The 26,007-nt window shown below is 39.3% G+C and overlaps 1 protein-coding gene and 1 long non-coding RNA gene across 2 annotated transcripts in view; one reads left to right on the top strand and one right to left on the bottom strand.

Annotated features, from left to right (window-relative positions):
* Window positions 1-26,007, top strand: part of LOC111871543 (acetylcholine receptor subunit beta-like 1) — a 160,498-nt gene that overhangs the window by 37,454 nt on the left and 97,037 nt on the right. The window contains exon 2 of the mRNA XM_023864714.2: window positions 13,972-14,108. Coding sequence (XP_023720482.1) covers window positions 13,972-14,108 — 137 coding nt within the window. The remainder of the gene's footprint in view (window positions 1-13,971; window positions 14,109-26,007) is intronic.
* The window catches only part of LOC111871544, a 148,414-nt gene that overhangs the window by 29,223 nt on the left and 93,184 nt on the right, over window positions 1-26,007 (bottom strand). The window lies entirely within an intron of this gene.

The raw sequence follows: 26,007 nt of genomic DNA, 5'->3' as shown, positions 1-26,007 counted from the left end.
AATTTAGCTCAGTGGCTATCATGTTCTCTTGCGGCTGTGGAGTTTACAACAGTAACTATCATGTTTTGTTGCGACTGTAGAGTTTAGCTCAGTAACTATCATGTTTTGTTGCGACTGTGGAGTTTAGTTCAGTAACTATCATGTTTTGTTGCGACTGTGGAGTTTAGCTCAGTTACTATCATGTTTTATTGCGGTTGTGAAATTTAGCTCAGTGGCTATCATGTTTTGTTGCGACTGTGGAGTTTAGCTCAGTAACTATCATGTTTTATTGCGGTTGTGAAATTTAGCTCAGTGGCTATCATGTTTTGTTGCGGCTTGGGAGTTTAGCTCAACAACTATCATGTTCTGTTGCGGCTGTGGAGTTTAGAACAGTAACTATCGTGTTTTATTACGGCTGTGAAATTTAGCTCAGTGGCTATCATGTTCTCTTGCGGCTGTGGAGTTTACAACAGTAACTATCATGTTTTGTTGCGACTGTAGAGTTTAGCTCAGTAACTATCATGTTTTGTTGCGACTGTGGAGTTTAGCTCAGTAACTATCATGTTTTGTTGCGACTGTGGAGTTTAGAACAGTAAACGCAACATTTTGATGTAGAATCGTTACGGCGCGTCTAATGGTACGAAGTTCAATAATAGGAATTAGAAGCTCTGTGCTACATAACAGGGACGTTTTATGCTCTGACTTTCCTGCATTTCTCTTCGGTTGAAGCCAAGCGGTTTATCTTGCACTTTCGTTTTATTCTGTGTCGTAAATCTGATTATACACTATAAAACACAAAGAACGTAAATGTGAGCAATACGAGCATAAAAATTTTCCAAGCTTATTATCGCTAACGGACACAAATCTTTTGTGACGTTTACGTAGCGAAACACCCCGTAGTACGCGGCATATGTTGAAATTTTAACGATGAGTGGTATAGTTTTTTTTTGTTTAAACATGCCGTTTCAACTATAAAAATTATCCGGTGTGATAGAAGGTCTTGAATTATTAGTGACCATTAAGTTGGAGAGAAATAATCTTAGTTTATTCGAACACAATCAGAGTCTTGTGCTAGTAAGACTGAGTAATATCAAGAAAACCCTCAATGAATGTAATAAATAATCCTACCGAAGACCGAACTGATCACCAACTCATTAACTTTAATGAATACACAGGTCTATGAGAGGAAATATCTTTGAATTTTTCGGAAAAATTTGTAACAATGCTGTGTCATATCTGGAACGTAGCTTCACACTAATGAGTAAACATCACGACCAATTTGATCTGTAAAATGGAAAGACAGTTTGAATATCTGAATGCATCACTTTAGAGCACATCCTTTATCTTTTATTACTTGTCAGTGAAGTTAAATTGCGTGTGGGGCTATTTTCGTTTGTTTAACCCTCGTTACAGGCGGCCATTGTCTATCTAGTGGTCGTAAGGCAAACATATTTGTTTTCCTCCCTGTTGATACTTCCTTCACTTCGCTACTTCAACAGTGTAGCGTTACGGTATAAAACCTGTCACCGAGTAAGCTGCCTTAAGAGATAACGCTCACGAATTTTATTCAGGAAGTTCGCTGTTCGAATCTTGGTCGAAACACCAACTCTAGTAGCTGAGATTTTTCATGGTTACCCACATTTCCTCCAAGAAAATGAAGGGATGGTATCGCAGACTATACCAGAATCACTTCCTTCCTCGTCATTCCAAATTCATAGTCCAACATCATCCAACCGTTAAACTCTGATACTCATAGTTTCGTTCAGTATACCATAAGAACTATAATCTACAAGAGAATTTTGTAGTAAATAGTTACTTTCTTTCCTGAATTTTGGTTCAGTGTTTTCTTATTGTGTGAGGGTAACTCAGTCAATAGTTACTATCTTTGGGATGAAATACCGAGGTGTCTGGGTTCGATTCCGTACAAGAATAAGAGAATTTTCGCTTCCTTACGCAGTACAGATGGACCCTGGGTCCTATCCAGCCTCCTATAAAAGTAACTTGACTTAATTCCTATTGTCTCCTGTGTAGGAGCAAAGTGCTTCGACGAAGTTTCTCCAGCGAAGTCTGTCTTCTGCCAACCCCTTTACCTCCTTCCACGCACTTCCTTCTCTCTGCCTCTTCCACAACTGACCCCTTCAAGTCTTCTTTGGTCTTCCTCTTTTCCTCCTGCCCTTGGGGTTCCAATCCAACACAATCTTCCCAACTGCATTTTCGTCCTTCATAATAGTGGGCTCTATCCACTTCCATCTTCGTTTGTTAATCTGGAGTTCTGTTGGTTTAGCTCTGTGTTCTCCCATAGCATTATGTTACTAATTACATCTGGCCATCGCATATTAAATATTCTTCGGAGACAACGGTTTATAAAATACTGCAGCTTTTACGTAATTGAATTTCCTGTACATGTAGCACCAGAGAATATTTCCTCGGAGGTAAAGCTGTCAGACACTGAAGCTGATCACGCACCATCATTTGCAAAATTGACGAACATGATGTTCTATACCTCAACTCCTCCATACGTCTTCGTAGCGTGACGCATAATATAGCACGGACAGAATATTTTCCTTATTATATCTTCCCAGTGTAGGTTCACTTCTTTGAGTATTGGTTAATTTCTTTTAATGCTAGTGGGGTGGGACTAAGCCCCTTGTACTGCGGCCACTTCTAGCCTATTGTACCAGCTCCAGATGACAGGTGAGGGTGATTGTGGAGCAACTGGTGGAATGAATATTGGCAAGAGAAATCGAAGTACTCGGGGAAAATCTGCCCCAGGACCACTTTGTCCACCATAAAACCCACTTGACCAGACCCGGGATCGAACCCGAGCCGCCGCGGTGGGAAGCCAGTGACTAATCACTTGAGCTATGGCGCGGTTGAGTACTGGTTACTAAGCGACGTTTGTGATAGGCATTTTGAAAATATATTTTCTTTGATTTATTTCCGTTTTGAATGTGTGTTTTCATTTTGTAATAAATGTCTCTAAATGCACGTAATTAGCGTTGTACTCATTCTTCTTTCATTTTCTTGGTAAATTCTAGTGATTTTAGGGCATGAAATGGGTTACCAGGGACTTAACTGCAATTTATAACATCACATTTAAGGTAAATACGGGATCCACTTACGACAGGCCTCCCGAAGTCAACTAAGCCGCAAGTGCAGGGGATACATGTGCAATAAATAGCCTGTTTTCCATACAAAGATTATTAAAAACATTCACCTGATGGAAGGCGCACTAAAAAAAAATACAGATATCTGTTTCAACTACCGTAATCCATAGTTCAGTGAATGGTTTCTGCAATAAAGAATTAGGATTACGGCGGTATAGACCCGTTGCTAATCTGTGACTTAATCTCTCATATATGCTATATAACCCGCCAGTACAATTGTTATTGTACCAGTATATAGAATGGGCGCAAAACCGGCTGTAGTAATTATAGAGGCACACTACTGTAACCGACTTCAAATAAAATTTTTATCCAATATCCTTGGATAACAATTTTATTTGAAGTTGGTTACAGTAGTGTGCCTCTATAACAAATTTCTTCCACTGCCCAGGCAAATCGAATGAATGAGTATGAATCACATGATATATATTTCAGTTCCAGCTCCAATCAGTTCTGCCGGAATTTCGATAATACCTGGCGATTTATATTTTTTAATCTTTGCAATATCAGTTTCAACTTCAAAATGACTAGGTTCAGGTACTAACGGCTCAGCTACATATACTTCCATCTACCTGAATTCATTAACCCTATGTCTATGCGATAGCTGAGAGAGTAAATGCTCCTACCTATTCAAAATATTGTAGTAATCCGCAAGCAGATCACCTTCATCATGCAAAACGTCTTGTCAAAATATTTCATTATGCTCTCTTATGTGTATTTGAAATGACATGTACTTTAATTTAGGAGAATACAAAAGAAAGCTATGCCCGTGTCCACTCTGCTAACTACAGTATGAGAACGTGTACTGAGGGTGCCTAAAACGAAATACTGACAAATATATTTGGATCTAAGGAAGAGAATATAACAAAGAATTATGCATCCTACCTTTCTTTGAATTCAGCAAATAATAATAAACCTCTCATATCTTTTTAATTTGTGTTCCAAATTACTTACTTCCGCTGACATAATTAAAATATCTAAAAATGTTTATGTACTACACAGTCCGTCAAAATTGCAACAAATTCTTCCTTCTTTCTTTCACTTTCAGTTTTGACATAACAGGTTTCGGCCCTAAATGACTATCCACAAGGGCTGTAGTATGCCAGAACTGCTACACCGCACTCATATGATACATTTATAGATATTCAGCTGCTTGCTTCATGATGCAAACAGACATAGTTGTGGTCTACTTGGTATGCGTTAAAATAGAACATTCTGTAGTTCACTTAATTTAAATCAAATAGATTATATTAAAATTTTCTTAAATTTTGTAAAATTCTTATTACACCTAAAAGGGGCGTCGCCCACTTGTTTAGATCTGTTTTCTCTTCTTCGGATGTTTTATTGCAGCAGCCTGTTTTTCTATTCATAAGCCACCACAAGCTGCTAGAGGGAACAACGCATAAGCAAGGAGCAAAATTACAGATTGCAGATGTAACACAAGAACGGGCTTATGAATAGAAAAAAGGTTGCTGCAATAAAACATCCGAAGAAAAGAAAACAGATCTAAAGAAAGGGACGACCCCCCCCCTTTTAGGTGTAATAAAAATTTTACAAAATTTAAAAGAATACAAATTTTAATAGAAAATTTTAATAGATTTTATTGATTTAAATTAAGCGAACAATAGGGTGTGCTATTTTAGTGCATACTAGTTAGACCACAACCATGACGGTTTGAATGATGAAGCCTGCAGCTTCATATGTAATTAATGGATAATATTAGTGCAGTGTAGTAGTTTTAGCACAGTAAGGCACCTGAAGATGGCCATTTAGGGCCGAAACATGTTGTGTCGAAAGTGAAAGTGAAGGAAAGAAGAAAGAATTTGTTGCATTGTGACGGACTGTGTAGTACATAAAGAGTTTTAGATATAGTAATGAAACAGGATGCTTAAACGCGGGATTGTAATTAATGTGTTTCATACGATACATATTACATACGCTGTTTGATTGACTAATTTACTTGTTATTTTATATCTTCATCAAAACAGACTCCAGTATAACAGAACCCAAGATCACACTATTTTGCGTAGTAGATATTACGTCCTATTTTCAGTTAACAATGGCGTTTATGGAAGCACAGTCTTGTCCCCAGTCCAGTATAACAGAACCCAAGATCACACTATTTTGCGTAGTAGATATTACGTCCTATTTTCAGTTAACAATGGCGTTTATGGAAGCATAGTCTTGTCCCCATAATTACATACATTTTAATGAGACACTCTTTCTTCGCATCAAAATATCGGATATTATTAGTTTAGATTTTAGATGGAATAATCAAATTTGTGTCAATCAGTCAGGTGTCATCTTGAGGAAAGTCTTTAAAGGAATGTCAGTACTTTAAACATCAAACTAAAATTCGTTTCACAGATTTAATTGACTCTAAAAGGGATTATAATTTAATTTTGTCCTACATATTTCCTTTAAAATTGACTGAAAGAAAACCATTAAAGCTTTGAAACGTGACGAAGCACAATACCTATTTGATGGTGACGGAATTTTAAAATAACGAATTATGGAGGATTTGGAAGGACCCGGTAGTTGCAGAAGTTGTGATGTATTTGGGAATTTGCCTGGAGGGAATGAGGAGATCCACCAATATAACGGAATTTCAACTTAGGTCCTTCAGAACACGAAAAGGGGTTCCTAACCACATGATCGTGATGTCCCGCAAAAAAGAGCTATAGCAGACGCCTGGTCTATGCCTTCAATGAAAGAGACGAAGAACAAACCCTGACACAATCGAACCTCGGACCAACTGGCAATTTACATAGAAGTTTAGGAATTTAGTTCCTGATATGTAGGAAGAACAATTACATAGGAATTCCAGCAAGGGAAAGCACAAAGTTTTGCGAACCAAAATTAAAGTATGCGCATGAACGGTTCCAATCTCTAATTTCATGTTCTTGTTTCCAGTACTCTTTTAAACCAAAACGTGGACGTAGATGTCGCGAGACCACAATTTGGTTCACGTTCTACTCTCCCCTCCCACGAAATTAAATAAGGTACATATATTCTGAGAGAGAATTTCAGGCCACTGCATTAAGAGCCCCTAGTGTAGCTCCAACAGCAACAGTTCACACTGTTACCTCGTTGGCAGAGCAGTAGATGCTAGCTATTGCAAATTATTCCCTCCCGTGGAAAGATATTCACACCTACTTAGTCCGCTGATTCTAAAATTAAGGTGAAAATTAAGCCAAGGCAAAAAAAATACACCATCCGCTTTCTTCTCTTCCAGTAAGTCAAACTGGCGACTACGAAAACCGAAACTGATAGGTGTAGCTCCTGAACGTGAAGCAGGAATCATAATCACTCTTGGTCTCTAAAATAACTTTGTATATGCATTAACTTCAAGGCAATCTATAATCATCCAATTCCTTGCAACAATGTCCGTCTGAAGCTTATATTTGCTAGTCAACAGATTCCCTTCTGTTACGAAACGCAAAGTTTCATTCCAATTTTCACAAAATCCAGCCATTGATCTCTGTTCCAAGTAGAATGAATTAGGTCCTTACCCTCTCACTCCACACCTTCAAGATCCAATGTACCCTTATCTTTATAATTTTCCTGTGTTTCACAAGTGGTCTCTTCCATTCTTGGGTTCTCCGACTACAATTTTATATCAAATTCTTATGATACATGCTACATTTCCTGCCCATCTTAATAACCTCGTTTGCCTGGTCATGATAATGTTTGATATGGAGTACGAAGTTGTAAGCTGCTTGCAATGCAATTCCTTCTTGCCTCTGTCATTCTTTCCCTCTAACCTCCACGAAAAATGGCCTTTCTCTGAAGGACGATAATGTAGAAATTGCCTTCTACAAGAAACCCGTAGGTCCATCGCCGTATCACAATATCTCTAAATTGCATCCTAACCTGAGCCAGCGGATTCAATTAAAAGAGTATCTTCTTCTGAGATGAGTCTTAATAAATTTTTGTGCCCGAAGGCCTTCGGAATTATCTCCTTCCCTAAGGTTTTCCTGTCAAACTTTGCATACTTTCATGTTACATGCCTCGTTCTCTTGATTCTACTTGTTTATTCGAATTAACAATATTGTGGCTATCTGAGAAACACAAACTATAGATCTTTCTGTTATACAGTTGGTCCTGTGCTCCTGGTGTCAGGTCCAAAGTCTAAAAGAAAAAGAATTATATAATCAGTATATGTACGCATTAGAGAAACGAGAAATGGGTGAAAGATCTAAATCGGACACCGCGAAAAGAAGAGACCACTTGGGAGATTAGAGGAAATTGTTAAAATAAATCTTAAAGACGTGCATTATGACCATGATAAGTAGATTCATCTGGCTCAAAAGAAGGTCCAATGTCGTGCACTTTTGTACATGGTAATGGATATTTAATGATTCATTAAAGATGAAAAATATATTGCCTACATAACCAACTACTAGCTTCTTGAGGAAGATGTTTCTTCATCGAGTGAGAGTAGGTTGTATCATCAGTTACGAGTATCCTCAAAGCACCCGTTTGGAAACCATGCACTCAAGCTGCAATACATCTTCGTGACATTGGAAACATTTGTTACTGTATACAGCCCCAACACAAGGCAGTGCCTCTATACTGGGTCTAAATATCTTTGAAGGTGCATTATGTCACTGTTATTAAATTACTACATTCTATTACCAACTTATGATGAGAAGCAAACTTGTCTCCTATCGATCTCATTAAACTTAGGGGACTTTTCTTACATTAGGTTGTCTACTCGCGGTATGACGTAATCTCAGAGATGTTTTAGACGAACAATAGAGGCCGTTATTTGGTGGAACTCTCTCCATATAAATGAACAAGATGGAAATCAATAAACAATCCTGAACTGAATGCTACAAACTTGTTACAAGTGCTGCATGTTCAGACACAGACGTTCGTGTTGCATCCTGCTTATTGTATTACCTCGAAACAATTGAAAGCAGATAGTCTGACTCCATCTCATGCGAATTTTACAGTAAGTGGGATGAAATTATGAATATATCGACTGACGTAATGTTACTATCAACCACTGTCTCTTTCAACTGTCACAACACCAACTTTCTGACGAGACAAAATATTGTTAATGTACGGGAACACATTCATGATATAGGATTTTATTCTTTTGTTCTCCCATTCATAGTAATTTCCTATCTTGAAAACGTTTCATACTGTCTGAGCAAGTTGGCTCAAGAGCTGGAGATATTCGTTTCGAATATTGGATGGAAAACTTATCGTGAGATAATTTTCGTGATTTTTCTCAGACCCTCCTGGAAAATATCTTAAATTATGCCGCGGACGCTTCGTTCTTCATGTCCTTAAATTCATTAATCGTTGCCATCCAGTCGTTCAACCGCATAGAATTCTGAGTTGATGAATACGTCGTTAAGGAAACTACAAATAATATTCTCCTTTGTCGTTATGAATTAGGCCATCTGTCCTATTCAAGTTCAGAGTTAACTTCTGAAAATATGAATCCTTCAGATCAAAGTTTCTCAATCAATGGAACGCGTTCCACACTCAGACTTAACTATCGGTTGGGAATAAAAACAACAAAAAGATCTCAGTGATCTGTAGTCCGCAAGCGAACTATACCGACCGAGCGACCGCCGTTTGTCTGCAAAGTTAGTGGCAACTTTTGCGGTTAGAGGATGTCACGTGGTCAGCGCAACGAATCCCCACGGCCGTTAATTTCGGTTTTCTAGATCGGAGCTGCTTTTTCCTTGAAATAGCTCCTCAATTATACTCCCGAGGTTGAGGGGACCCCGTTTCAGACCCACTACTTCCCAGAAACTACGATAGTGCCCAATCGAACCCGGTACGTCTGGATCTGTAGTCAGAAACTCTGACCACTAGACCACAGAGGCGGTCTCGGATGGGACTAAGCTCTCGAAAAAGGCCGCGCCATAGTTCAAGCGGTTAGTCTCTGACTTCCCACCGGGGTGGCCTGGGTTTGATCCCGGGTCTGGTCAAGTGGGTGTTGTGGTGGACAAAGTGGCGCTGGGGCAGATTTTCTCCGAGAACTTCGGTTTCCCCTGCCAATCTTCATACCACCAATTGCTCCACAATCACCCTCCTCTATCATCTGAGGCTGGTACCATAGGTCAGAAGTGGCCGCAGTACAAGGGACTTAGTACCAAGCCACTAGCAAAAAAAAAAGAAATCGAAATCAGCAATTAAATTCATTCACAGAAAATTCAGTTGCACAAAAAGGTCTCTAAATTTTCAGCAAAAGTGACTGAGTAATACAGCACGAATAGTGACAGGGGATCCTCAAGGTTCCGTCAATGCCCAATATTGTACAGTCGACTCGTATATATACCCTGACGAAATACTACAACTAAGCGTATGAGGCATCCTCTTTGGAAATAATATAATATACCTTGGTGTTACTATCGACAGGAGGATGACATGGAGACACCATTTCGAAAGGATTGCAGCCAAGGTGTTTCGCATGTATGTAAGGACCTCTTGTCTATTAGAAATTGGGTGTTTAAGAACAAGTATTAAATTTACCTTTCTACATAGCTCTGATTAGGTCAGCTATGACTTATGCCTGTTCCACCTGGGAGCACGTGGCGAACGCTCACCTCTTGAAATTGCAGCGCCTGCAGAACAGAGTACTCCGCGCTGTTGGAAATCCTGACAGGTTCACAGCAGTCCACGAATCGCAGGTGGCTTCAAAATTCCTTATGTGTACGATTATATAACTAAATTATGCAGGACACAGGCAGAAGTAATCCTAAACCATGTAAATCCAAATGTACGTGGCGCTGGACAAGGAGAAGCGACGCATAGGAAGTATAAGAGGCTTAAACTTGGCAGCGGTCAGGCCTACAACCGTTAAGCTGACTAGCTACAACTTCAGAGTAGTTAAATAAATTAAAGCATAACCTGTTGTACAAGCCTTCATTGACAGGTAACTTCTGTATATTCTTCATAAATGTTACTCAATATGGGGCAGTGACACAGGATGCACAGAGCCAATAGTGACCTGGACGCAGTGACAGCACAGACATGCTCGTGCTGCAACTATGGCTTAACAAACCTAGCTCTTACTCAGAAAGACCGCCCCCTATCTCGTCGAAGATGATGACCCATTTCGAAACACGTACATATCCAGGAGACAACAAAAATATTGGTCGTAGATCTCGAGGAGACTGCAGCCAGGAACTACTATGCTGGCGAAGGCCAGCAGTAATTTAACCGATGGAACGAAGGATAAAGTACTGATAGATCCGCTCTCTCGTCAGAGTGGGCGCCCCACATCAACAAAGCCGTAACAGTCTTACGATAAGGAATTTCTGGTCTTGGGCTTCAAATGGGGCTTGACACCAAGACTGACTTGCTGATAGTCGATAGTAACGTGACTTTGACTCAAAGCATTAATTAGAACGCAATGACTAATGCTTGTCTCGCCTGGAAATTTGTAGCAGACACCGCCTCTTAAAATGTCAGCAACTGCAAAACAAATCTCTCAGCATCACTGGAAATTTTCCAAGATGCACACCGGTCTGCGACATACACAAGGTTTCCAAACTTCCGTGTTTATATGGTTATATAACAAAATTATGCAGGCAACAAACAAGACGTCATACAAAATCATGAGAATGAAATGTTCGCAGCATAGCACAAGGAGAAGCCAGACACAGAAGGTATAAGAGGCTTAAACCAGGAGACTGTCAAGCTTACGGCCGTTCAATAGACTAAGCTGCCGTTGTAGCGTAAGAAAAATGAGATAGGCATGATCAGCTTTGCATAGCCAGGACTGACAGAGTGCTTTTATATATTGTAAAGGGAAGAATTTTCAGTATCATGCTGTTTGTGCGACGACAAAGGTGAGGCATATTCATAAGAGACAAATCCACCCGCTCAGCTGAGAAGACGTTACACAAGAACTACGGCCGGAAGGGTTCAGTTGCAAAAAAATAGACTCATGACCCGAAGGAGTTTGACGCCAAGATGAACTGATTGGCCGGAAACCGCCAGTCGTAAAGTAGATCTTTCTCTTTCTGAAGTTAGTTGAGGGTCGACAGTTGAAGTAGTGAGTTTGCTGTGGGAAGGTGAATACGAAAGCGGAGAAATTTACAGTGTTGGGAACCGTAATCGAGCAACGACTAGTAGAGCTAAACTGAGAAGTGTTAGTATGTGCTATAGTGATAAGTCGGATGCGTGGATTATCAAGAGCTTTATAATTACTTGTAATTATGAATTATAAGAATTCAGTATATTCATTTAACAACACAAAACTCGTGTCTAGTCGCTAACACGTGACACTATTTTTGTCAACGGAATTATATATACATTGTGTTTATATAATTATAATAAAACAAAAATTGTTACAATCTTTAAGTTCTTGTCTAGGATTAGTGATTAATATAACACTGAAATGTACATCATTGTAACAAAAGAAAGACACTTCTTAGAAAAAGAAATGCTTTGTTTTCGTTGTTGTGGACTGAGAAATTTTAGAGAATTATTAGTGGAATGGAAAATGTTGGAAATCACTGATTTATACGACACTTCATATTATTATTCCTTGGACAGTACCTCGGCCCATCGCATGGCCACTACGTACAAAAGACACAACAAAACAGAAAAACATAAACATACAACCATACATACTCTGAGAGAAATTCGAATTCAGTATCTGATTGTTATAGCAATAGAAGACAACGCTTGTTTTGTACTCCGCGGCCTCTGTGATCGGCCAATTAGGTAATATCATCAGCCAAGCAGTTGATGTAGTTGAAAAGCTTCGTGTTTATTGGAGACTTACTCAGTTTCAATCTTTATCTGGTTATACATTATTTTTAATGCTGTTGCTTTCCTTAATCTTTCCATGAGAATGCTCGGATATTAAGCCTAACGTAAACCTCATCCACCTGCTTCCCTTCGTTTGATTGCATTTCAGACCTGTTTATTGTGACTTCAACAGAATCGTAATAATTTATCTCGTTTGGATAAAGCGTTCAGAGCAAAGAGTAAATTTAATCTCCGTTCCCATTGTTGAGTTGTATTCTTTAGCATATTTTCTGAAGTCATTTTCTTCTCTTTTATCCTCTGAAAGTAGATCTCATAATAGAGCCGTCAGTGGCTCCTCCATCTAAGTTCCCGCCAGCTCCTTGCAACTGTCGAGGAACCGATATATTCCTAAGCTTTATATATGCGGATATATAATCTTAAACAAAATGTAGACCTATGTTACTCTAATTCGTTTCTCACTCACTACGAACTAAGCTTTTTGCTAATACCGGTGCAGTCGAATATCCTCACATCCTCAAATGGCCCTTTCACTCTTCGCATAAATTACTGTTTGCTTGCAAAGTACCAATGATTAAAAATACGTGTCGTTAAAACTCTTCAGATCATTTAGTTGTCATTAAAAGATTGTTTGTCCGGCCTGGAAAATCGAAATTAACTGCCATGGGGATTCGTTGCACTGACCACGCGACACCCTCTATCCGCAAAAGTTGGCACTAACTTCACAGACAAGAGGCGGTCGCTCGGTCGGTATGGTTCGCTTGCGGACTACAGGCCATGGAGTTCGTTTATATTTAAAACACGAAGGTAAATTAAGTAAAAATTGCAGTAAATTTTGAATCGCCAGATGGTAAAATCGACTCTCCTCAGGCAAATGGAAGAACTGGTTCTTTAGCCTGTGCTGATGAGAGTGTGCCTTTTTCTATGGGACTGGAGAACTGAATAGACTGAAGATAACAGTGAAAATCTCAGAAAAGCCGTCGGTGCCTAACGAATAGGAAACATGGATGCTGATCACGATTCCAAGGTGTTAGGAATGTAGCTACAAGAAAGAACTATCTAATTTCACAAATATATCCTTTCAACCGAAAAGTTTCTTCTATAAATATCACCGTACTTCTAATATGTAGAAGTTACTTGGTATTAAGGCCGCGCCATAGCTCAAGCGGTTAGTCGCTGGCTTCCTACCGCGGCGGCCCGGGTTCGATTTCGGGTTTGGTCAAGTAGGATTTGTGGTGGAAAAAGTGGCGCTGGGGCGGGTTTTCTTCTAGTACTTCGGTTTCCCCTGCCAATCTTCATTCCACCAAATTCACCATCTTAATAATCACCCGGAGCAGGCTACAATAGGCCGATCAGTAGCCGCCGTGCCGAGTGGATTCAGTTGGACTCCACCCCCCACTAAGCGAATTTAAAAAAAAATACAATTTTACTTCGTATTAGGAAGGGACGCATGCGCGGTTAGCACCAAATGAGAACGAAGGGGATGTCACAGGACACTCACAATCATGGGCTTCCAGCAAGATTGTGTGCACATTTTGAAAAACAAAGTAAACATTCAATTTCCACATTCGAGACCGAAGACAGTAAGTTCGCAATACAGGTTTGCTACCAAAAAGTGAATCCATACAGGAGCAAACTACAATTTGGAGGCATACTAGACTGCGTGGAGCACAGTCGCCTGATAATCGCCGAGTTACTCAAGAAATTCCGCGCCACCTACGGAACCACGACCACAAGAAGTTCTATCCCGAGCCACATGAATTCAGTCAACTGACGGGCACCCTGTTTAATACACATTTTAATGTTATCCCATCTGCGCTCAGGTCAACCAAGTAGTCTTTTCTCCTCAGAATTTTCGATCGCGTTTCCTTATTGATTTCCCGCCTCTCCCAATCTCCTCGAGTTGATCATCCTAATAACATTTCTTGAAGACTACAAATTATGAAACTCCTCCTGATGTAATTAACTCCATTCTCCTGTTACTTTCTCTTTCCTGGGCCCGTATATTCTCCCAGCACTCTGCTATGAAAACGTGCAACATGTACCTATCCTTTTATCTAACTAAGATGTGTTCCTTTGTTTCCAGGTTGGTGCTCGGAGGACGAAGAACGGCTTGTGAGAGATCTGTTCCGAGGGTACAACAAGCTGATCCGACCCGTGCAGAACATGACACAGAAAGTGGATGTTCGATTCGGTCTTGCCTTCGTTCAACTCATCAATGTGGTAAGTGCCTAAACCATGGGAAAACGTAACGCAAAACTGTATAGATGAAAACTCCCGTCCTTGCAAGCTATGTTGAATTAAACTAATTCATCCGGTTCATATCTTTACAAAACGTTCCCTAAACAATTTCTAGTATTATCCAACGATCTACGTTTATAACTTCCTAGTAGTGTTCTGTATTGGTGATTCTGCAGCTAAAATTTTGTATTAATTTATGTTTCTCCTACCTCACCACATACCTTGCTTATTTGGTCCTTCTTCCTCTAATCGCTTTGAAAATATTACGTGATAAGTACAAATTATCGGTTGCCTAGAAATGGTTGTTTTTTTCTGGCTTTACAATTCCTGCTTCCACCAAATATGCCACAGTAAAATGATAATTTTTCATATTCACGTGGCCTACATATTTCAACGTTCTGTCGTCATGCTCTTCAAAGATAAGCATCAGATTTCTCCGTCCATGAAAACTCTTGATGAGTGCACAAGTACTGCCTACTAAAATGCATGCATCAGACTAAAACGTCGAGACATTAAGATGTCCGGCTAAAATGGAAGTGTAGAACATGAAAAAGAAGTCGAATGGTAGAATAACGGAAAATAGAGAACAATGCCGAAACTGAAGGCAGACTCAACTCATATTTATAAATAATATTTCGTCATTACTTACTATACAGATCGGTTCCTGGAAATTTAAATAAATGAAATATTTCTTTAAAAATTTAAGGTGAGAACTTCTATAAAAGCTATAACCATTGGAAAGGGTCATCTTCTATCCCCACTTTCTGTAGAGACTGACGAGACAAGAGTTTTATGTGTGAATGTGTGGTTGTGGTCCTAGTGTTTCGATGTCGAACTTTGTGTACCATATTTACAGAAGCTAACAGATCTTCTCTGAATAGTTTTTACTGTACAGTATGTACAAATAGAAACTAATACATAATATACGTGTAGTATAGTCGGTTGAGACACTATGCTAGAAGCCGAAAGGTCGCGGTTTCGATTCCCGGTGAGGTCACTGGAAGTTTCAATTGATCTAATCCTTCCATCCGCATTATGGTCCTGGGCCGAACTGACCTCTAACAGAAATCAGTAGCAGGAATCTTCCTAGGAGATTGCCGACGCGTAAGCCTGGAATCTTTACATGACTGCCTCATGGGTCCTGATAATTGACCGATATTTGCAGGTGGCCGCAATTACCGTAATTTTCTTCTAAGACGTATAAGTGAATTATCAGAGGATGACTATTTCAGTAAGGATATTCACATGAGGTTTCAACACAACCGTGCTTCACCACGTTGCAGTCATGAAGTGCGTTAGTGGCCTTCGAAAATTAACTTAAACTTTAGACAGGTCGCGGACGAGAAGCTCACTTTTTCTGTCCTTCAAGTTCACCTGACTTAAATCATCTCGTTTTTTTTTTCGCTGTCTATTCATGTAAATTCGAAATTAGAGGTAAATGTGGTATCGGATTCAACAATTTGTAAGTGAAACAAAAATCACATGAAATCTTCGAAAAGCACATCTTCACTTATGTCAATATCCTGAAACTATTCTGTAAAATATGGTAGCAACGAGATTTCCCGTATACTTATGTAATAGTAGATGATTTATATTCGACTGTGTACGTATGTTTTATTCTTGGGATGTGGGGGCGTATTTACTTGCAGTATCTGACAGATGGGGTTAACTGTCCCCCACGACATATCACCTGACATTTCTGGGACTGTAAACTGCACGTGGATTAAAGGGCAAAAATGATGGACATTTTGTCTGAGAACAGCAGAAGAGAATATCAAAGTCAGTTACAGAGCTCTTAAGGCTAAGGGAAAAAATATTTGTACAAGGCGTCTATTACTTTATAAACAAAATTCCCGAATTTATTTTAAAAAGGAAAATAAGTGTATGTACACAGCAGTAATAGTACAGGTTGTTCGTATGAAAGGTATCCAAAATAAAAAATTTATATCTTGGAAAAAAATTGTCACACAAGTATCCAGTTTATGACATCGGAAAGAAGAATTCTTAAAGTTCTTTCCCATTTCCGGCCTACACGCATACGCCAACTGGTGACTTCGTCGAGCTTAGTAACGATGTCGACACCACAGGAACAAGACTGTAAATGGACATTCGTACTTAGACATACTGGACCTGTATGCCCTGCTCCAGTTACCACCTCAAACTATCCTCCAACAAGACGAGGCGCCGCCACATTTCTGCCACCATGTTAGGAATCACCTGGATGGCTGGGAGATGGATTGAGAGGTAGGCCAATGCTTGGCCTCCTAGTTCGCCAGATTTAACCCAATTGGGGTTCTCTTTGTGGGGTTATGTGGAGAACATTGTCTACCAGGTTAACATCAACTACCGTCAGCACCTGCAAGCCAGCATACAGGACGATGTGGCTGCGGTAACACCAAACATAATTCAAGCAACGTGGAACGAGGTCGAATATTGTTTGGATATTCGTCGCGCCCCAAAGGGAGACTACATTGAAATTTATTGAGAAAGTTATATATTCAGAACATTTTCCTTTTGTAATGTTGTAATCCATGAATGTGTAAAATGATTGCTTTTCGAGGTATAGATATTTTATTTTAGATATCATTCTTGCAGGCACTCTGTATATTCTTAGAGTTAAGAGATATATTGAAAAATCGCGGGGTGACCGCTGTGATAGAAAGAGATGTTTATAAAAGTGCTCTAGAGAGGGCCGGTTGGGCATAGCAGGGGCCATTATTACATATGAATTTATTTTGCCGAAATAGAAAAAATCATCTGTCAACACATATAAGATGGGAAAGGTGGGCAAATTTGTGTAAAATATTAAGAGACTTCTCGTTAAATTTTCAACTCATTTTTCATTATTAATACGTAAATGGATTTCAGTAGGTATGTAACGACAGTAAGGAGTATAAAAATTAAAATAAATTTTATAGCTAAACATACAAACGTGTAAAAAATAATATTTATTAATATTGTAATATAAAATAAGGAAGATACTGTGAGGCGTTATCTTACGTTCATCACCGCGACAACCGCTACAGCCGGAACGGACACCTCCACGACAACGAATAAGTGAAAATTGTGGGTTTCCCGCAGCGACAAATCATAGCAACGAATTGTTGTTGAGTAACAACGGATGAGACGAGACACGTTACCGGTATACACGTATTCTATAAGAAGCGTTCCCGTAACAACGGACTGTCTGAACAGCGTTAACGGAACCGTGAGGAACGGTGTCCAGTATCCGGTCCGCATAACCCCTATATAAGCAGAGCTTACGGCACGTACAGAGCACTGAGTATGGAGAACGAGACAATCTTGGGATAGCCGCAGCCAGAGATATTTGAGATCCAACCACGGCCAAGGATAGTTGAGACGTCTCATTGGAGTATTGGGCCAGAAGTCAAGTGATATTCAATTCAATTATTTATTATTAATGTGCCGAGTCAACAGCCGCAAGGCCAATTACAGACACAGCACAGTGCAGATGAATGAATTACATTATAGACAAACTTATTAAAAGTCAAATACAAATTACAAGTAAGTACTTGGAAGAAATAATAATGAATAAAAGTAAAAGTAAACAAACAAATAGCTGATAATTATGACAGTAATAGTAATTTCATTATCATTAAACTAAGTGTTATTACGAATTGAGGAATTAAACATAAATATTTAATTAAGAAATGAATAGTATAGATTTTCAGAGGATAATAATAATATACGTAATTCATTTTGTTCTACTGGACATGCAAATAATTAAAATACTAACAGTTATACTATATTTAAAATTTGTTTGGGTAGAACATTCCTGGCTCCGAATACGTCAACATCCCTGCAGACAGCATTAGCAGCTGCTGCGCATCTGGCAGAGGGACAATTTTTAAAGAAGGAGCAAACATTGAACAATGCAAAATCTCTGATATACCGAGCAGGAACTCGGAGACCAACAATTTCCAGGACAGAAAGGCAGAATTTAGAATATTGCAAGTGATAATAATTGTAAGGTGTGTAAGTGTGAGTGTTCAATAAAGATCCGCTAAATCCGAGACCCACGTGAAGTTATTTGTCGCGTGACGTACCCAACACGTGACAATATTTATATGTTCATGTAGGTATCGCATGAGTAACAAACGTTTTGTGGATGCAACAATCTACTGTAAACCTGAGCGTTTGCTCATGTGTGGGATATTGTGCAGGATCATATCCATATGTCGAAACATATGGGATATGTGGTTATAATTAGTTAATATTGTACATGATGGTTGAGAGAATAAATTGGATTTTACTTGCAAACTTATTCGGACATACACATTTATCCTAGTGACAGGTATTCTTTCGCTTTCTTAAATAATTAAGAACCGTACTGAATTGACAGAAGATAGAGAAAATGCGGTTATTTGCGCAAAGTTTTTAATCAAGTTTTTGGCTTGAGAAACGCAAACTGCCTATCGTTTCAATTTGAATGAACCATACCTACAATAAGGATGTTCACTGTACGTAAATACACGGATTGCTTCATGGAAAACAGGAAGCTCCTTTTCGGGTAGAAAATTATAAAGGTGAGTGACGTTGTTTTCATTTTATTTGTGTTGTACATGGTTCGTGCTAGAAAATCCCGATTAAAAGGGAAAATTGAGGCGCCAAGTTTTTAATAATTTATCTTTGTTCAACTACCGACTTGAAGCCCCAAATGCATGAGGCTTATAAGAAAACAATACTTTATTCATGACACCTAGAGCAGAGAGGTGGTGTTCATTGTCGGCTGCTTAGAGAGACGGTCTGAGTAGTTACTTGTTGGCAGCAGTGGGGTGAGACTGAGTCTTCTGGTACCGCTGCCTCAAATGGGACTATTGTGTCAGTCCCTGATGATAGATGAGCATGGAACACTGGTGGAACGGCAGGGTAAATCGAAGTAAACAGGGAAAATCCTACTTCGTTGTTACTTTGTCCTCTACAAATCCCACGTGGACTAACCCTGAAACTGACGCCGCGTCTCAGCACTTCAAAGTCTGCGGGTATTCGTCTGGGACATGATAGGGTCACAGTTTAGATAATTATCACTTTTTTAGGAAACAAACTGAAGTTGATTGAATATATCAGGTTATATTTAGTGCCGACTGAGATATGAAAATGCCGATCACAGTGGCCGCACGGTCTAAGGCATGAGCCGTCTTCGCCTGCTAGAAAACGGGGGTCGCGGGTTCGAATCCCACTCAAGGCATGGATGTACCGACTGTGCGTAGCATTAAGAAACTGAAAAACTGGCCAAGGTCCATAAGGGTGGTATAGCCACAGATAGGTAGATAGGTAGGTAGGTAGATAAGTAGATAGATGGATGAATGGATAAATTAGATAGATGAAGATGCTTATATCTTGATCTGTTTCAATATGTTTTTTTCTGGCGGAAGTGAAAGGGATAAAATCAATGGAAAGAAAAATTTCGCAGATCAGGATCGAAACAGTTACCTCCCAGCTGTAACTTACGCATGTTACCACTTATCTCGTTCGGTGTTACGTTTTTTGAATAAAACTTGCCACCTCCCCTATATTCAAAGTGAATAGTATTGTCGGTGTTCTGGCGGTATTAAATGGGCAGGTAAACTTGTAGAATTAGCAGTGACAGTGCTGCTCCTGAACTGTGTAAATGCGGAAAAGTTGTCTTGGACTCGAAGTCCATTTACACAATATGGAAGGAGGGTATTTGGCAGTTTTATGAGTAGGGTGTAGGCGTACACCCCTAAAATTCTATTGCAGCTCACAACTATGTCATCACAAAAGTGAAGACACTGAAAAATAAAACAGAATGAACAGCCAACACCCTAACTTGCCGTTGCCAGTTGACATGTAGATGACCAACAGTTGTGCGCATCTAACCACGCATCTCCAGTCAGGTGACAAGATTAAAGAATGTGGAAATTGCCTCCACAAACCAAACACTAGCATGTAGAAATGCTTGAAATTATGGCGACGAATATGAAGAACATATCTTCTAAGATGTGAAACATTCTCATTGTTGCATGCTAACTTACTATAACTGTTGATGGCTGGTACTAAGCAGTTTGTTGGCAGATCTGCCGGTGCCAAAGCACGCAGGAAGCAGCTTGCTAGTGAGGCTGCTCGAAAGTATATCTTTGCAAACGGCGGTGTTAAAAAACGTCATCGTTTTCGTCCTGCTACTGTCACGCGGGAGGAGCCGGGATAGCATAGCCGGTTTAGCAACTGGCTATGGGCTGGACAACCGAGGGGTCGGAATTGGAGATCCGGTAAAGTCAAGAATTTCCTCTTCTCCACGTCGTCCAAACCGGCTATGTAGCCCACCAAATGTCCCATCTGATTGGTTCCGGGGGCTATTCCCCCCCCCCCCCCGGAGTAAAGCGGTGCGGGGCGTGAAGCTTGACTACTCACCTCCAACTAGTACTGAGATCAAGAAAATATGGATCTATACATCCACTCAACCATACGTCTTCATGGCGTAGTACTTAGTCAGTTAAGCAGAGAGACAAATTTATATTTTTTACTTTACTGTTGTGCAAGAAGAAACTTAACTGATAATTCCCAAGTTGCCTTTCCAGCATCTTGTAAGTAAGATTGCCCAGGGTATCAAAGCTGCATTTCGCTCCCGAATTTCAGCAGTAATAGCCTTGAAGGAGATTAGTGAGGCCTACTTGGTAGGGCCTTTTGAAGACACCAATTTGTGCGTCAGCCAAGCAGAGCGCGTTACTTTTATGACTGAAGATGTACAGCTAACCAGACGTATCAGAGGTGAACAGGCTAGGATTCAAAATTTGATTTTATTGCCTACAAGTTAGTCGGAGTCTATGGAAGCCATTATCAGTCTGTGAAGTTTTCGTGGAGATTTACTGCTTTATTATGTCGTGAAACGCCTCTCCATTTCTGTAAAACTCTGAAGTTTCGTACTCGCTGAATATATAGTGTATTTTTCTTGAGAAATTTATGCACTTTGGTATCATCATGGGATAGTTATTATACAGATATTAGAGTATCTGTTGATAGTCACGGCAGTACGTAAACTCGCCACTTGCTGTAAGTAATATCAGCCAAATATCGGCCACCCAAAGAATACTATGAGAGCAAATATTTGAAAGTTCATTTTGCCTTCTTGGTTTGGTTATGGTTTCATCACATATTAATGCTCACAATTATCCTTTGCTGGTGTGGTACAGATATAGTCCTGATCTGGCACCCTCCGACTACCATCTTTTCGGATTTGTGAAGGATCAGCTGCGTGGACAACGTTTTGAGACAATGGAGGCAATTCAGAAAGCAATGCGTCAGTGTCTTCGGATGGCTGGAACGGAATTTTACAGAAGGGGAATTTTCAAACTCCCAGAACGCTGGGAGAAATGTGTACAAAGAAGTGGCGATTATGTGGAAAAATTAAGAAAGGTTTGTAAATTGAGGTGGTGTATTTGGTTTGTCAATAATAACGCATGTTACTTTACAAAAAATTGTTGCTCATGACTTTCAGTACGACCCTCGTATAATAAAAACTTGGAACAACGAAACCTTGAAAAACTGCAGACGGCATTTCCACAACCAGTATAGTCAAAAAGTTATTTTTTCAGTTCTTAGAAATTGTCACTTTAGCTATCTAACTTCGAAATTTCTGTATTTTTCTCACGTTGAGGAGTATAGGTACCACATATTTCCACATTTATAAACCTTTTTACAGAATAAGCTGTTCTAGAGATCACGCTCTAGACTTCGGCTGGGACAGCGACTCTCCTAAATGAGGGTTTTCGGTTCCTGAAGATAAATGTTGCGATAGTATATTGATTAAGGCACAAACGCTTCCTTTAAATTCATTACTCATCTATCGTCCTTCCATCCGACTCTATATAGACTCGGTATTGAAGAGCGTCATTAAATAACTGAAGGAGATCACCCTCCTTATGTTCCCCATTTTGTGGTTATGAAACAGAAATTTAAGGTTACGCTGTTTTTGTTACCTTCCCTTATGGTTCTTCGTATCATTATTGGAAGTCTAAGCGACTAAATGCTGTCACGTCACGGAAGGTATTACCCCCCATTATCAATAAATAAACCCAACTTAATTTATTAATAGTGGACCGGAAGTTTCTGGAAATCCATAACCTTCAAAGAAAAATGAAATAAAAGGAACATATACTTCGGCTTCATCCCGTTAAAGTTCAACGGTTACTATACATACCACCTGTCTTAAAATAAAAATAAAATGTGCATTTTGCCCATAATGTATTTTTACGTCCCGCGTTTTACCAAATTATATGTTCTTGGACATTATTCATCGTCTTGTCCCTATCTAAGAATAGTCCTGTTTATTTCTCAAAACACAGCTTTCGGAGGATAGATTCTGCCTCAACTTTCAGGTAAAACCTCTTCAGTTGGGCCAAATCGATAGAGCTAGTAATATTTGTACTAATGTTCCATCGTCACAAACTTTTAGATCATATTTAGCAGTGTTACCTTTACACAGCATTAACCGATTGATCGTTGTTACGGAGATGCGATGTGTTTTCTGTGAAGTAGGAGCTGAATATTCAGATTTTATTAAGGTCAGCTTCACGGGTCAGACGATTAAGTCATTATAAAGTTAGGTATGGCTGGCCGTCCTTTTGATACTGTCTATAGAAATGCATTAGAATGAGCCCGTCAAATGAGTACTTTTAGTAGAAGAACTGATGATTTCCGTAAGATGTACGGGCGTCAGTAAGCCTATATTCCGCCAGAACATTAAATATACAGTGAAAATGTTTATGTAACTTCACTCTCTGTAACAGGGCCTTCATTTTTTTACGCTAAAGGTATCGGATGTCATTAAGCAGGGAGCTGACCTGTTGCCATTTTGGTTTAAACCATGGAAAAAATCCCTGACTCATCAGTCTTTGTTACGTTATACGTCCATCCTAGGAAGTGTAAAAAACTACATACATTAATTACATAATTTTTAATTGTTTCTATTCAGTCGTTCATTGTCTTACATTTAGGATAAGTGTTTTGTTGTTTTCTTTTTTTAGTTCCTTTTTATCTGTATGTTTCAGCAAAGAATCCACTACGGAGACGAAGGTGTTTATCAGAGATAGTAAGAACACTGATTCTGAAGAAACAACTTATGTCACCTATCAAATTATCTCAGATGATAACGTGTCTGACATGAATTTAGGAGGCGCCTGTTTCGAATATCGACCAGGACACCGAATTTCCTGACAGGATTTTCATTATTTTCCTCAGTCCCTTCAGTCTAACTCCGGGATAGTACCTTAAAATTAGGTTACCACTGATTCCTTATACATCCTTTGCAGTTCCTTATTCCCTGCAGTCTTGTCATCCGACATTACAAACCTGTAGCCTGAGCTACTGACAGCGTCACTGAATAACCTACAAATAAGCAAATAACAGGGTATCCTTATTGTTTGCATCCTCTTATGTCATGCTGTGATTTCTTCTGGCCGTCAAGGCAACAAATTTATTAAAAATTAAACCACTTTAATATTACTGTGTTACACTGTTTTATTTAATGACTGCTACCTGTTTCGATCCATATTTGGAACATCATCAGGCAATTTACTTAAATACGTTACTCGTTTTTTAATTATCCCAATATGGATCCATATTGATGTTATCTAAAAGTTTGTGATGATGGTAAATTGTTACAAGTAATACGTTGCTGGACATTATCCATCATCTTGTCTGTTCTTTAAAAAACCGTTTAGTTTCTATTAAAAACCCAACTGAGTAGGTTTTACCTGAAGACGGGGACAGATTCCAGTTCCCGAAACGTTGTGTTTTTAATAGAAACTAATCGGTTTTTTAAGAACAGACAAGATGATGGATAATGTCCAGCAACATATTAATTGTAACATATTAATGTTAATTGTTAAAATCATTATACTTGTAATTTTAGTTAAAAATTTATTTATGTATACATTTTTTGTTTTCTTAGTTTTTCGGTTTTTATTCACCGTGTCTCCTTTATCGTATACTTCATTCTTGTTCTTGTTTGTTCTAGCATCTCTCCGTTAACTCTGAACCTTATATTCTATAATACTACATAGAATTCCTATTGTTTCTCTTCGCCTTGCTCCTTCAAGGAATGTAAATTTATTTTGTTGCTTTTCCCTTTTTTTCTGTTTTCACGGTCAATGTTTGTTCTTTAGTTTCTAGAACGTGTACCATACGAACTTTGTATGTTTTTCAAATTTCCCTCCTTGTCACATCTAATTTATGCTCTTTTTGCCTCAATTCCTTTCTTGTACCCAATATATTATTTATTCATACGATGTAGATAGGTTACAAATTATTATGTGGAGCTGCAAGTCATTTTTATTTGTGAAACTTCATCGACAAAAATGCTTTCCTCAGAGCTGAGGTTCTCATTTCACGGGAACTGTAAGATTACCTTGCCGTACACTGACTTCAGCAATCGGCTTACATCACCGAAGCACTAAGACAGATACAAGTCCAACAATATTTCGTACCATGCACAGAAAAGTTAAAATTTTCGTAAAGTCGTGCTTTATATTTCCCACTATATTTCTGTTAACTGCTGTTATTTTCTTACATCTTGATGTTCTGCATAATTTTCTTTAAAAAATTATATCCATCGGAAGCAGTGTTTCTGCATCATTTTCGGTATTATCATCAACACATCACTTTTACTTCCGTTCCAACTCTCTAACATAATTCGGTTTCACCACCTTTTCTTTGGCTTTTATATCTTCACGTGTTAAAGTGTCTATAGATGTGGTTTGGATTGTTAACTGGAATTATTGAATTTCACGGAACGTAACTACAGGTAACTAGAGCGCTATCGCTAAGTCACTCACTCTATAGTTCACTACAGCACATACTAAATCTTCCCAGTCTGCTGTGTCTTCAAAAGGAGTTGCCTGATAACAGCTTCAACGGCGGACGTTCCCCTTACTCTGAGTTCCCGAAATTTCCCCGTGCTTCAGGTACCAAACTCTAACAGCAAAAGCTCACAAGGACTGAACCGCAGCAGTGCTCTAACTCACTCACTCACCAACAAACTCGCTCCACTCCACTGCACTGGACTCCACTAACTGAATTGAACTCGATCGGTCGAGTGATATAGCCTCCAAGTGGACAACAAGGATAACATTGTTTCCAACAGTACTGCCACTGTTACACGCGGACAGCTGCCTAGCAACGGCTCAAGTACTCTCGCGTATTTAAGAATTTGTTGCCTAGCAATGACCGTTGTCTCGTTGTTTTTTGCGTGGTCGTTGCCTTGCATCATATGTTTCTATTTTCAGGTTAGTAACTCTTTTGGTGACCTTCTTGTGCTTCTAATTCCAATCTGACAATCTTTCGTTGGCCTTCTATCTTATGTATCTATTTCTAGCAAGATGACACATTTCTAGGCTTGTATTAGACAATTGTTCGTTTCTTGTAATGTTATCTTCCGTTTCCGGCGTTTAGTGTCTATCTGATGTCAATGTTATGACGATGGTCTCCTTCTGTGTACATGGTACCAATGTTGACAGGCTACAAAAACGCTGCACACATTTCCTCACTTCCCTTTCTTCCTCGATTGAAGGTTTGCATGTAGAAGAGGAAGGGCGAACTTCCTCGCTGAAAGGCGCCGAAAGCACATCAGAATTATGTAAGATTTGAGGCTTTCACGGCGGTGACTATGAAGAAAGCAGTCTTCTGGGATTTGGCACCGCGTATATGTGGTGTTAACCGACGTTTCGGAGGAACGTATCGCCTCCATCTTCAGGGTAGAAGAAAAAATATAAGAAATCTGCAAGCGAAGAGACCGTGAGAACCCCTGAAGATGGAGGCGATACGTTCCTCCGAAACGTCGGTTAACACCACATATACACGGTGCCAAATCCCAGAAGACTGCTTTCTTCACATCATAATTAAC

The sequence above is a fragment of the Cryptotermes secundus genome, unplaced genomic scaffold, assembly GCF_002891405.2.
Source record: "Cryptotermes secundus unplaced genomic scaffold, Csec_1.0 scaffold1066, whole genome shotgun sequence".
Taxonomy (NCBI): domain Eukaryota; kingdom Metazoa; phylum Arthropoda; class Insecta; order Blattodea; family Kalotermitidae; genus Cryptotermes; species Cryptotermes secundus.
The sequence above is the reverse complement of the archived record's forward strand: the minus strand, read 5'-3'. Positions and strand labels throughout refer to the sequence as shown.